We start from the raw sequence: 14310 nt of genomic DNA, 5'->3' as shown, positions 1-14310 counted from the left end.
ATAGACATGTCACTTTCAGTCAAGTCTTGCTTATTACACTGTTCTCTCAGCTGATAGCCTGCTTTCTTTCTTTCTTTCACACCCGCGCTGACCGTTGACCATGAAAACCCGCTTGGCTACCCACCAACTCTTCTTCCATCCGTCCATTGATCCAAGCTGACGTAAACTCTTCCTCCTTCCTATGGAATGGAGTACATAATAACTGGAAGATAGAGACAGAAAAACCATAAGCAGAATGGATTACTTACACTGGAAATTACAGAGTCAATCAAGCATCCCCAGCTTAACAAATACAGCTGCTGCCGTAGGTTATTGACAAGCGATCGTGTCGGCCGGATAAAACAAATACAGCTCATTTGGCATCCCTCATTTCATTTCATTTCATTTGGTCCAAATGAAATGAAATCTAATTTTTGTAAGATTTCATTTGGTTGAATTTAAATTTCGGATTCAAAAATCATGTTTGTCTACCACATAGATTTGTAGAGTTAGAGACAATTTCAGAGAAATTAAATGATGTCTTGTAGAGAGGAATTGAGATTAGTTGTATTGTGATTTCATGGAATTGCAAATTGAATTCATGTAGTCAATTCCGTGCAAACCAAACAAGTTAGTTTTTAGAATTCAAAATAAATTTCACAATTCCAATTCCAAATGATGGGTGCCAAACAAGCTGATACGGAGTATATAAAAAATCCATCTTTTCTCAAAAAACGGCATCACACAGAACAATGCTGAGGTCTTTTTCCTACTTGCAAACTAAAAAACAAAGCTATGATAACGATGTGTGGAAAAAACAAACAAAACTTTTCCTCAAAGGCAACTTATATTACTCCAAAAAAGACGAAAAGTATTCCAACGCTTCTTGACAAATCGCATTCTTTTTTCTCTTAATGCATGTAGTTGATGTCATGACACGCTGGCCTCTTGAATCTGACCATTTTTTTCCCTTCCAGCAACAGCAACTGGTTGTTGACTTTGAATTTTTTTTCCCAGCCAACAAAAAGGCCTTTAGTTCCCTAGCCCAATACAGCATCAGAAAGACGAAGAGGCCCAATATTACATGGGCAGTAAGCTAGGCCGAACAAAACAAAGTAAGCTAGGCCGAAAATGGGCCGAGGTTAGCCCAGCAGCCCGCTAAACGCCATCATCCCTCTCCCACAGCGACGGCGCGAGCGAGACCACCCTCTTTTACTCCTTTGCCGTGGCGGCTCTCTTCTCCTCTCATCCTCCCCTGCGCCGCACTCCCCAAAACCCTAGACCCTCCTAGCACCATCAGCCCCGCGCGGACTCGCCGGCGCCGATAGCAGAGATGGCGGATGCGGTGCAGTACCGCCTGGAGCGGATGGCGGACGAGCTGGACGACCTGGAGCGGAGGGGCCTCTTCACCGACGCCGAGCTGGCCGAGGTGGTCCGCCGCCGCCGCGACTTCGAGTTCCGCCTCCGCCGCCACTCCCCGCTCAAGGCCGACTTCCTCGACTACATCGCCTACCTGCTCCGCGTCGACGCGCTCCGCGGCCTCCGCAAGCGCGCCATCATCCGCGCCACCCCGGACCCTGCCGACGACGCAAACAACTCCGACGATGATGAAGATCAGGAGGACGGTGCAACGAAGAAGAGGAAGAGGCGGAAGAATAAGAAGAAGTGGGCCAAGTCCGTCTCCGACTACGCCGCCGTCCTCCGCGTCCTCGACGTCTACAGGACGGCCACCGTCAGGTTCAAGGGCGACCTCGACCTCTGGTTCCAGTACCTCGAGTTCTGCCGCCAGAAGCGCCACGGAAGGATGAAGCAGGTGATACTTACTTGCGCACACTACGGCATTGACGCCCAAGAAGATCAAATTAACCAGCTTTTCTATGTACTCAGCAATGACTTACTGCAGAGATGTTTTTTTCCCCTCAGTGGTACAGCATGGGCACGGACTGTGAAAAGAGAATTAGCAGCCTTATTGTTTTTATATCACCATTGCATTGCTGAGTTTTTGTGCTGTATGAATTAAACATTTAGTGTGAATTGCAGCTGCACACCTACATTTACGCACAAGGTGTCCATGGTGTAGTCCACAAGGCAGCAATTAGGGCGAGTTACCCGCCAATTCCACACATTTAGAGTGAATTACCTGCCAATTCCACACATTTAGAGTGAATTACCCGCCAATTCCACACATCATGGTGATACTTGTCCACAGTACAGCATTGATGCATTGCTACTTCCAATAGTTACGACGATTTCCCACAGGATCAAATTAACCAGCTTTTCTATGTACTCAGCAATGCCTCAGTGCAAAAATCTTTTCCCCTGAGTGGTGCAGCATGAGCACAGACTGTACAAGGAAATTAAAAGCGTTACTGTGTTTGATCACTATAATTGAGTTTTTGTTCTGCATGAGTTAAACTTTTCGAGTGAATTCCAGCTGTAAACCTTCTGTGGGGAACGGTTATGTGAAGTAAACTAACTTACGCATTATTTATGTTAGCTCCAGATCCAAATTAGAGAAACTTTATTGCTGTTTTTTCCGTTCTCTTTTTTCCCTATCCATCTGTGTGATGCATTACACAAACTGATTAATGGTCTATTTTCTTTATTTCTTTGTCGGTATAGTGTTGTTTCGCTTTCGTGGGGTCGATGACCCGGTGGGATCGAACAGCTAGCATCTGCGTGTTTCACGTGTGCAAAATCCAGCATAGGTGAAGGCTGATGAATATTTCTAGACTTCTAGATTGGTCACGCCATGATAATGGAATTAAAAAGAAAAACACATGAGTCTTGCTGCAGGCTGCGGGTGGTGATCTTCTGGATCTAGAAGACGAGACAGGGGCAGCAGGGTTGAATGGGTTGATGAGAGATCTGCGAGAACGCGGGCCGACGATGTAGTCCTGGGCAAACATGGCGTCCGTTGTGTAGTCCACGAGGCAGCAGGGTCAATACGGCCGCATTCTGCTGTCCGGTAGGCGGAGATGTGGAGATGATGGGGGTGGCAGGGGGGAGGAGGAAGGCGGAGATGCTCTGGAGAAGAGTTTTGCGGGAGGGAGCTCGTGCCGACAAGCCCTACCATGTATGGGGTGGGGGGGGGGGGGGGAGGGGAGGAGGAGGAGGAAGAAGAATCGGTAGAAGAGCGACCGGGGCTGGGGTGTCCGGTCGAAGGGGTATCTTGGTGGCATTAGTCGGTAATTCCACCCAAACCATAGGGTCAAGTCGGGGTTGGGACTGAATTGCAGAGGATAAAGCACCCTTTTTCCAACTCCACTCAAATGAACTAGAGGGGTAGTCCAACTTCACTCCATCCAAATTATGGAGTTTGGGTGTCGGGGCAACTTCACCTGCTCCTCTGGTGGAGCTGTGGAGTGAAGCTGTCCCAAACACACCCTATGTGTGCCCGTTTTGATGCGTGTATTTTGCGTATGCACTTATTCGATAGAGGGATAAGACAAGCAGTCTGTAAAAGGAATGGTTGATTGTGTGTTTTGGATTGGACCATTTTTTAAGTTTTTGGAACATAACTTGTATAAGAAAGGTTTTAGAGCCTTGTGAGCTCACCATATAGGTATGTATTTGATTCAGAATCTGATGTATGTATTTTGGGTTATGCATCAAAAGGTTGGTCATATTTGGCAAAATTTAGATCTTTAAAGTTCTTGACATTCCATTTTTGGTGCATGTGAAACTTGCATTAAGCTTTAGGCCAAAGCTTAAATGCCATTGAGGTTAGATGTTTCCCTTTTCTTGTCAGTCTAATTCTAAATACCTAATGCAAGTTCGGGATTATTATTTTTCCTGTTTAGTGAATTTATAAAATATGTCTGTTTTGCAGGCCAATATTAGATAAACCTGTTAAATACTGTAGCTATACTATTTACATATTTATTTATGGTGGTGCAATGTTATTTATCTCGAATTTGTTGTATTTTTTGCAGGTTCTGGCACAAGCTATTCGCTACCATCCCAAGGTTCCTGGGCTTTGGATCTATGCAGCAGCATGGGAATTTGACCAGAACTTGAATGTTGCTGCAGCGCGTGCACTTATGCAGAGTGGTCTCAGATCTTGTCCAGAATCAGAGGATATGTGGATTGAGTATCTTCGCATGGAGCTTACCTATCTTAACAAGCTTAAGGCTCGAAAGGTAGCCCTTGGAGAGAACGTGAAGACACTGGAGAAAGACAGTGATGATGCGGGTCACTGGAAAGAGGAAAACAAAGAGCTGTTCATGTCACTTAATGAACAAGGCGGGAGTCCTGATGAGTCTGGTTTGCAGGGAGTTGCTCTGGAGGAGAAGGAAGATCTATTTTGGCAACAAGGGCTGCTAATCATTCGCACAATATATCATGGTGCTATGGAAGCTCTTCCGTCAAGCATAACCTTGAGGAAGAAAATTTTGGAGATATTAAATAGTGTTGAGCTGGCACATTCTGAAGACCTGAGATTAGAGGTCATGAATGACCTGAAAAAAGATTTCTCTCATAGTGAGGACTACTGGGATTGGTTTGCTAGGCTTCAGCTTAGTGACTCCACTTATTCCAGTACTTCAAATGAAAAGGAAGCTTTGTCAAATAAGTTGGACAAATCAATTCAGGTGAACACATTATGCCATCACTTAATTAATTATCTCCATCATGATTTATCAATGGCTGTCAACTCTTTTTTGTGATAAAGAAACACATACTTGTTTATTGATTCTTGGCCATGTAATGAAATGTTTACTGAGTGGTAGCTTTGCCCATGAATAGATTTGTACTAAATCAATAGCAATGGTTAGCATTAAGTTTTCACTATATGCCTCGATAAAAATGCGTCGTTCTCAGTTTTAATCTTTGAGCTTGAGCTATCCATAGAGTAGATTTTTTACCATAACTATCAATATATATAGTAGCTTGTAGTCCTTCAGTTATGATACCAACAATGTCAGTTTTGTATGTTTGTCTGTGTATATACTTTCTTCCAAGATATCAGTTCCACCGAACACAATCTTAACACAACATTTTAAACATTTTAAACATTAACATTATAAATACAATCTTCTGATTTTAGGTGTATGATGAAGCTGTCAGAAAGTTGCCTACCTCCAAGATGTACTCCATGTACGCAAAATTTTGGTTGGGTGTTCTGTTCTCTGACAGAGAGGATTCTATCTCATTATTCCATGATGCTGAATTTGATGCTTCGGAATACACTTCATCTGTACTGAAAGTTTTTAAGAATGCTGAATCGTGTGGATGTCTCACTGAGGATCTTGCCTGCCAATATGTCTCTCTTTGTTTGAAACTAGGACGATTAGAGGAAGCACCTGAAAGATTGGAAGAAGCTAAGAATCTTGCAGAAAAACTCTGCAATGGTCCTCTTTCAAAGGCTGCAAATCTGTGGAACCTGAGAGCTTCTCTAGAGATAAACTCACTTGCAACTGCTACTGGCAGCCTTTCCTTTAGCGAGGAGAACTTGAGTTCTCTGTTTGATCTATTTAATGCTGTACTTCTGAAGTTGTCCATAGCCGAGGCTGAGGGACTGTGGCATACGGTATGTTTCTTAGCCTAATCTCATCCTTTTAAAATTACCATGGTTACCTAGTTTCCAGTAGTTTATGCCACTCATGCTATCTCTGGACTTGTGTCAGAATATTTGTGTTTTGCTCCTCTGTTTCTAACTTGATGTGTGTTTATGATTTATTCTTTTCATACTGATAATGGATTTTTTGCATACTCTTGGCCTTTCCATTTCATTTGTCTCATTGATATGTTTTGGTCTTTCTGTTTCATTTGTCTCATCAATATGTTTTGACTTATTATTGTAACATCCTCATATTGTTTATTGCAACTATCTGTAAAAGGCATACTGCAGTTTTCCGAGCACCCTTTTTCAAAATTTTGTTTGTCATTCATTGCAGGCCATGAAACTGTTTTCTCATGACAAGAGATTTTTCAAGAAGCTGGTGAAATCTGCAATGTTATCATTAAGTTCAGCTGGCGGTAGTGATTGCGGAGCATCAGTTTCTTCTGCCATTGTTGGATGGGTTTCGCAAAAGGATGGTATTAAGCAAGCTAGGAAGATGTACAAGAGGTATGAAATTTATGGTCCTTCAATGCTATTCTGGCAATGCAGATGTCAGTTGTCTTGCTCATTACATGAGTGAAATGAGTAGTGTTGCAAGATCTGATGTTAGTTGTCTGATGTGGTACTTCGGGTTGCTGCTTGTGTAATATCTGGTGAGCATGTTTCTGACAACTCGGTGTCCATGCAGATTCTTGGCTTTACCGCGCCCCAGTCTTAAATTCTTCCAGTTCTGCATAGAGCTGGAAGCTAACCTTGCATCCCTGGGAATCGACGATGCCATTGCAAATGCGCGCAAGCTGTATGATTCAGCAATCAACTTCTATCCCCAAGAAAGAGAAGTATGGAGAAACTACTACAACATGGAGTTAAAGGTAGGTGGCAGTTTACATTCTGGTGATTAAGTTTTGTTGTCTTTGTGTTTACTACCATCATCAACTAAATATGCGCTGACGTTACATGGACATCACAACCAGGTGGGAACATCAGAAACGGCAGATGCTATCTACTGGCGCGCTCGCAAGGTGCTTGATGACTCCACTGCAATCACCGTTCCCCGTAGCTAGCAGCGTGTGACGTTGTGTACCATGTAATACCATTTTTGATTGGATTGATTTGTCTGTTGCTATAGGCATATGTAAGCAAGTCGACACAAATTTTGGCTTCTTGGAATTGTTTTATGCACTTGTGCGGTGTAATGAGAAAAACCTCATGTTTGCTGAATCCTGAAGGTGTAACCAAACAATACCAGCAGCGTTGGAGCAAGTAATGCAGTTCGAGAAATTATCTGTATGCTGAAATGGTCTCGGTTATTCTTAGTTCTCCTTTTTGTGCAAGATACTTGCAAGCTAAACATGTCATGACGGATTTGAATATTTACTACTTCCTCCATCCAACAAAGGACAAAAGGATGTCTCAATTTTGACTAAATTTGAATGCATCTATACACTAAGTCATGTTTAAATACATCAAATTTACATTTTGACTAAATTTGAATGCATCTATACACTAAGTCATGTTTAAATACATCAAATTTTGACAGACTTGGGACATTTTTGTTGAAGGGAGTACTAGTTTCCATAGTAGCTTAAGCAACCATGCTTGCTCATATCAATGGAGTGCCCTGCATGCACGAGCCTGGATACTGCAGCAGCTGATCCATATTTTACTGACAAGTGACAACGTATCGTATCTATAAACTCTATAAAGTTGAAACTCGAAACCCACTAAATACAATTAATTTAGAAAGCTGAACATGCGAGCAATTCATCGTTTCCTTGGCCATCCCAACCATCCAACGTTGTTGTAGTATGCATGTCTTGGAGCTTGCTTTGTACGGGCAGCTCACCTGCTTGGAGCCTAGCTGCCATGGTGTGCTGGAGCAGCACAGCGTAGGGCTTGTGCAGGAGGAACGTGGAGATGTTCGGAGGCACTTGGGGATGAGGTTGAGGCTGTAGGTCAGGCAGCTCGCCGGCTAGAGGGAGCGGTGGAAAAAAGACCACCATGCATGCATTGCCCATTGTCAGATTCGGCCGTCGACCTCACCAAGGAGCACATCGCCACCTCCTCCTGGGATGCCGTTGAAGGGAGAACAGCACGGTGGAGAGCATGAATCACACTGAGAAGACCGGGAATGTGTGGTTACCGTCACTTTGACCGGTCTCCAAGATGAAAGTCTCTGAAACTGGAACAGATAGCAAGCAAGGGATCAAGGAACGGGTGCGAGGCAGAGATAACGGTGACACGGAGAATACAAAGATTAACCAATCAAAAGCAAGAGGGGAAAGAGATGTATCCATTACCATGCATCCACCATCATCAAGGAAGCAAATGGAGAAACGAACCGCACCTGTCAACCACCATGAATTGGCCTCTGCTGACCGAACGGACGAAGGTAGCTCTGTTTCCCTTGGCTCCTACACCTAGCGAATCACAACCGTGGAGAATAGCTCGGACGACTGACAATCTCAAATCGTTATGAGCCTGTGATGGCTCTTATCTAGCTCCGTTTTTATTTATTGCGTTTCAACTTTCAGTTGATGGTTGCAAACTGCATATGCAGACTATCTAACTCATCAACTCACCGTTTGGTCAACCAGGCCTACGGCGAAAGAAAAATGTATTGGATTCCTTTCCTTCCCGACTATTTTTCTTCAAGATAAATCTCCACCGAACCTTCCTCAGTTATATTTCTCCGCTTGCACCCATCCCCTACAGAGCGACCGTCCCTATACAATTCATCCACATGTAATGTGTCTACCATATTCTTTTAGACCATATATACCTATAATTCAACTAAATATATGTTTTTGTTTTTCGTTGTGGACCATATCTATACTTCCTGCAGCAACCGCGGGGAATCATCTAGTTCCAAAAATTCGTTCGTCCTTATCGCCACCAAAAATGGCAAAATATTATTGACACATTGATGCGGATGCCACAGCTGGTACTACAAGTAACCCCTTTGGCCTGGTCTATCTTTCTCCAACCCAAATACACGACACAACAATTGCGGCCAAGCACCACCTCCTGATGCTCTTCTTCTCCATCGTCGCTCTCCTCTGCCAACGACGTTCGCAAGCTGGTGAACCTCCATTTCTACATGCACGACATCACGGGCGGCCCAGGGCAGACGGCGGCGCGCATCGTGACCGGCTCGGCCCAGCACCCGGGCAAGCTTCCGGGGACCTTCTTCGGCGACACGACGGCGATCGATGACTTGCTGACGGACGGCCCAGGCCCGGCGTCGAGGCCCGTGGGCCGGGCCCAGGGCACGTACGTGCTGGCTGCCATGGACGCGCCCGTGCTGGCCGTCAGCGCCACGCTCAAGCTCACGGATGGCGAATACAACGGGAGCACGGTGGTCGTGGCCGGAAGGGACGACGTGTTGGAGCCGTTGAGGGAGCTCGCGGTGGTCGGCGGGACCGGGAGGCTCCGGCGGGCCGACGGGTACGTGGTGTGGAGGACGGCCCAGATGCTGTCGCCGGACCACGCCGTGCTCGAGCTCGACGTCCACGCCACCGTGCCGGCCACGTCCTTGTGATTCGAGCATTGGATCAGCCGTCAGCGGATGATTTCTGAACCCCGGCCAGCAGGCCAGCATTAATTGGTAGTCACCTGTAAAATGGGGAATGTATTAATTCCTTCCTTGAATAAAATGAAATAAACACAGACTTGTATATCCACCATACCGCCATCGGAGCCAGAAGATGACGTCGAGAGTGAGTGACATGAGAAACGTACCGCCGTCGTTGAGAAGAAGGCGACAAAGAGGGACGGAGGACGTACCACCCCGGATCTGTGGAGATCTAACCTCAGTATTTTCAGAAAAAGCCGAAACATAACCGAGCATGGATGGAAGTACCAAGACACGAAGATCATCTGCAAAATACGAAAACAGACCCCAGATCTGCTACGCCAGAGAGTCCTCTACGTCGCCGGCGAGGTGAATAAGGATATTCTCACTACTTGAATCCACAGTTTTCCCTAGTGCCAAATACTCCATGTGAAAGCAAAAAAACCTTAGGTAAAGGCTTTATCTAGGGACTGCACTAGAGAAAAACCCTAGGTATAGTATGGTGGGGAAAGAGAGCTTTACCTAGGGGCATTTCGACACCTCTAGGAAACGTTTCTTTACCTAGAGGCTTGAACTCTGGGGAAAGTTGTCACATGGCAGCTGCGTGCCGAGGTGTAAAGTTACTGTCCCTAGGGCCAATTTAACTCTAGGGAAAGACATGAGACCAAAATTTTAATCAAGTATGCCACATCATCATCTTTCCCTAGATGACTTTACCTACCAGGCTCTCAAATAGATTCAAATGGTACCAGAATTCGTATTTTGACCATATATGAATTCGTATTGGCCATATTTGAATTCATAATGACCATAGTTCAAATATATTAAAATAGAACCAAAATTAATAACCAATAGGAACTGCACATAACACCAAATGTTTTAATCAATCTCAACCTTCATTCAAATAACATGTTCGCAATCTATCGTCGCACGGGGCTCCGACACCGGAGGCGTGCGGTCACGCCCCCTTTTTAGGTTCGGCAGGGGCGTCGGGGATCGCTCCGGCGATCGCCGGCGTGACCGGTGGCCTACGTAACCTGCAAAGTAATGTACCCCAGATGCATGCAAGCTAAGAACACATGCACACACGTTTTTACCCAGGTTCGGGCCACCCGGAGGTGTAAAACCCTACGTCCTGCCTGTCTGAACTGGTATTGACTATAGATCGAGTGTTTACACGTTGCCGGGGGGAGGGTCCCCGGGCGCTCTCTTTTGGCTAAGTACCCTTCACTGCTTTAGGGTACTGCTAATGGCTAAGTGTGAGTCCGTCTACCCGTGCAATTGTGGAACCGTGGAACTATCCAACCGTGTGATCAACGAACCGTAGAAGAATGTGGAACCATCGAACCCTTTGACCGTCGGCGGGGGTCCTCCTTTTATATTGAAGGGGATACCACAGGTGCCGCGGTGCATGCATTACGAGTGTCGATTAGGGAGACATGCCACTCCTCCTCGGTGAGCTGGTGGTGTGCATGGACGTCACCTCCGCTGCTAGGGGTCTAAAACCCTAAAGGTAGGACTGGACAGCCACTGTTCACCTGATTTGGATGGGTAACGCCCCTCCTGTCGGCTCATTTAATGCGCCGCGCGCCTCACTCCTCGCCCTGGTGAGACTGCGCATCTGACGCCCGCGTGGCGCTGTTGCTCTGTCCGATGGGCCCCACCCTTGTGGCGGGAGCCTACGCCCGGGAACTCCTCCTCCTGGCAAGTCGCTCCCCGGGAAGCGCCCAGGCCAAACACACCTGGGAACCCCCCCTCCCGGGAAGCGGCTTCCCGGGAGGTGTCCAAGCGGGAATATCCCCCGAAGCCCCGCTAGCCCTTTCGGGCTGGTAGCTTGCCGGGCTGCTCGTGGCTGCAGCCCGGGACGAAATCCTCTCGGGAACTCGGAGACGGGGCCCACGCGTCGCGCAACGGTGGTACCCCGGGTGCCACTGGTGCGACACAATCAGTAACAAGTGTTGTTGCTACAGCAAAAAATAGCCTCATTATTGATCAATGGCTAGTGTTTGCTATGCCAAACAAACATGACTCAAGATGTGAACAATTGTCCCAGATGAGTATGCAGCTAGAATCTGGTACGCCAAAAATCTGCACAAAAGAAGGTTGTACGCAAGACCTGTGCACCTGAAAATTAGATGACACAAATTTTAGTTGTTTGATGAATACATGTACAAAATTTGAGCAACATAACAACTATAAATATGAAAACGTGAAAGGAGAAATCAACTACAACGTGAAACGAGAATGGAAGAACAGAAATGAATACATGCTTGTTTGTTTCATGAGTGTTTTTATCTTATTGGTTAACTATTTTTTCCACATCTGAAATCATGTTTGAAAAGGAGTTTAAAAGTAGTACTAATTCTGACCTCATACTTATCCATCCATTCAATTGTTCCAAGTCATGCTATTCTGCACAATTGCCAATGACCAGAGCCATTGTAGGATTATCAACTTGGTTCAAACATTATTTCTAATTATCAGTGATGCCAAAGTAAACTTCCAGCTCTAGTGTATGTACCAATGCATCGAGTACTAGTAGTAACTAGAAAGACCTGTCAAATATGAGTGCTAGTACTAGTAGTAGAAGGACCTATACTTAGGCCACATATTGGTCTTGAAAATATATATAAAGGTACAACTGAAGCTAGAGTGGAGTAGAAAATAATTAAATAATTAAACACAAAGTACAGAAAAATAGGGGCTGGAGAGTGGAGAGGAAAAGGAGTCAGGGCCAGTGGTGCTGGAGAAGCAGAGCAAGGAGAGTATCAGGAGTTCAAGTGTTAAAGGTAAAAACTTGGAGTTGAGGGGGAAAACTGAATATTTGTTTACTTGTGCGTTGTTCAGATGCTTGAAGAGTGGTTTAGGGGAATCTCTGCTTGAGTTAATTGTTGTTTTCTGTGGAAACCAAATGAAGTGTTTGTTTCTCTAGTCAGGTTTCAGGCCTACAAATAGAAGCCTGATTACTGTAGATGTTTAGATTCATAATTAGCTAAGAAAGGAGCAAAGAAGGCAAGATTCAAATGTAAATTCTGTTTTATCCAGTGTGGGATAGAGTAAAGGTGAACATTTTAGAATTTAAGCTCCAGAGAAAAACAAGTGTTACAGCAAGAGGGAGGGAGAGAGAGAGAGCTTATGTTCTTGTAATTAATTCATGTCAAGTTTCGGATCATATATCCCCATTCCCCACACATATAGGCACCCTTGCACATCACAAAATAGCCATCTCGGGTTTTATTTCAGATGACCCTTGATTTTTATTTCAGAACACATACCTGAACAGAGGAATGATTTGGGTGTTCTTGAGCAACAAGACTGGAGAATGTTGTATGTCATTCAAAATCTGTAAAGCAATAGATGTGCTTTGAAATGGATACTTCTTTCTTTCAGTGTCAAGCTGAGAAAGATGATTACATACGTGATTTCGGCTGTCATTCAAAATCTGGAATTGCTTAGAAGACATGGTATGCTTGCTTGATTGCTTGGTAGCACAAAAGATCAGTTTGTTCTTTATTCATTCAATCTGGCTAGCAAAAGCTTGTATTTCTCTGAAAAAGATGTACAAAATAATTAGGCAAAGCAAAATAATGCTGAGTAGTACATTTAGCTTTGTTGATGTTGTACATACATCTGAACATCAAGTTTCAGAACATTTACTCGTGAATTGCAGGCTTCACACAATTGCTCCTTCAAAATACATACAAGAACAACAATGCATTATCATTTATTTTCTTATCATTGCATAACAATGTTAATCAGCATCGTGTTTGCACGAACAAGGTTTCCGACAGCAAAATATATCGACAATGACAACACATGTACCACAATTGCAGAACAAGGTTTCGCACAAAGAATGCTCCTTCCAATTATAGGACATTTAGATAGCACATGCAGCATAAAGAACTAATCAACTAAATCAATTGCTAAAAACATCATGGTTTAACACATCATTCAGATAGCACAACTAGGACAAAGCAAATCATTGTTTCAGAGAACCAAATCCAATTAGAAAGACACCTAGAAGATGGCACATAGCAAAGTTCATCAAAAGAACTAATCCTAGAACATGTAGAACATAGAGAGACCTAGATATATATAGAGAGAAGACTGAGAGGGAGAGAGAGGACAAACCATAAGGGGTGGCGCACATGGTCCTGTGGCCGTAGAATCAGAGGAAGGTGGTCACCACAAGGACTCACTACGAGAAGAAGACAAACCCCGCCTCTGCTGCAGTTCCAGGCGGGTTCCAGGCACGGCCACCGCGACGGCATCCTCGCGGCGGCACACCGATGGTGACAGCGGAGGCGGTTGTGCGCCGGTCTTGTAGGAAAGGTTCTCGTGGCGCCGGTACAGCAGGGCGGGGAGGCAAAGGTACCGCGGGGCTATGGCATGGCGACGGAGCAGATATGGAGGGTTGGAGGCGGGACGGAGCAGGACGGTGCGGCTACGGCAGAGAGGCGCCGTGGAGGCGGGGTGGAGCAGGGCGGGGCGGCTACGGCCAGGAGGCGCCGTGGATACGGGTTGGAGGCGGGCGGCGCAAGGGGAAAGGAGACTGAGGGGAAAGGAGACCGAAATACAATATTATTTTTTTGAGATGGGAGAAGGCTCTCTTGCTGTCTTGCGTGGGTCATAGCTGAAATTTTCGCTTTGCTCTCTATCACTGTCAGGTGGGCCCGTGTGAAGCGAAGCGCGCTCATGGAAGCGCGGGGCTGACTGAAAGGAGAAGAAAAATCACACGGCAGGGAGGGCCATCTTCTTCAGATTCTTTACCTAGGGTTCAAATAAACTCTGTGATACTTTACTTCATATTTATTTTTGGATTGAAATTCTCTTTACCTAAGGTGTTACTGTTTGCATCTTTACTTTAGCTAGAGGAGAGAAATCAGCTCAAGGTAAAGAGGTTTGCCCTAAGGAAAATTATGATTTCTAGTAGTGTCTTCTACCGCACGCTGCCATATCCACCATACTAATACTGCTGAGGAACAAACACCTAACTCTAAGAGATCTAACTATCACATCACTACCCCTCTCGGGGCCGGAGTGGCAGCTGGGGGATGGACCCATGGCCTCGCCGGCGGAGATCGGTGGTAGAGAGGCATTTTTTGGCTTCTTTTTTTTCCGGAAGAGAGAGGCTATACAAGAAAACGTCGACTAGTGGGGAACTGTCATTTGTTAACCGGTCGAGTTGCACGTT

The 14310-nt window shown here is 45.3% G+C and overlaps 2 protein-coding genes across 2 annotated transcripts; both read left to right on the top strand.

Annotated features, from left to right (window-relative positions):
* The first annotated feature begins 1182 nt into the window (after positions 1-1182).
* LOC100821848 (U3 small nucleolar RNA-associated protein 6 homolog) lies at positions 1183-6832 on the top strand. Its single transcript, XM_003557644.4, has 6 exons — positions 1183-1792; positions 3915-4571; positions 5027-5509; positions 5877-6049; positions 6231-6414; positions 6517-6832. The coding sequence occupies exons 1-6, from the start codon at positions 1313-1315 to the stop codon at positions 6604-6606; spliced, it is 2067 nt and encodes a 688-aa protein (XP_003557692.1). The 5' UTR covers positions 1183-1312; the 3' UTR covers positions 6607-6832.
* A 1636-nt stretch (positions 6833-8468) lies between these two features.
* On the top strand, positions 8469-9083 carry LOC112270728 (dirigent protein 1-like). The gene is made up of 2 exons (XM_024458794.1): positions 8469-8486; positions 8622-9083. Exons 1-2 carry the CDS (start codon positions 8469-8471, stop codon positions 9081-9083), a joined length of 480 nt encoding a protein of 159 aa, XP_024314562.1.
* Positions 9084-14310: the final 5227 nt, after the last annotated feature.

Source organism: Brachypodium distachyon, chromosome 1 (assembly GCF_000005505.3).
Source record: "Brachypodium distachyon strain Bd21 chromosome 1, Brachypodium_distachyon_v3.0, whole genome shotgun sequence".
Lineage (NCBI taxonomy): Eukaryota > Viridiplantae > Streptophyta > Magnoliopsida > Poales > Poaceae > Brachypodium > Brachypodium distachyon.
This window is presented reverse-complemented; position numbering and strand designations above follow the sequence as displayed.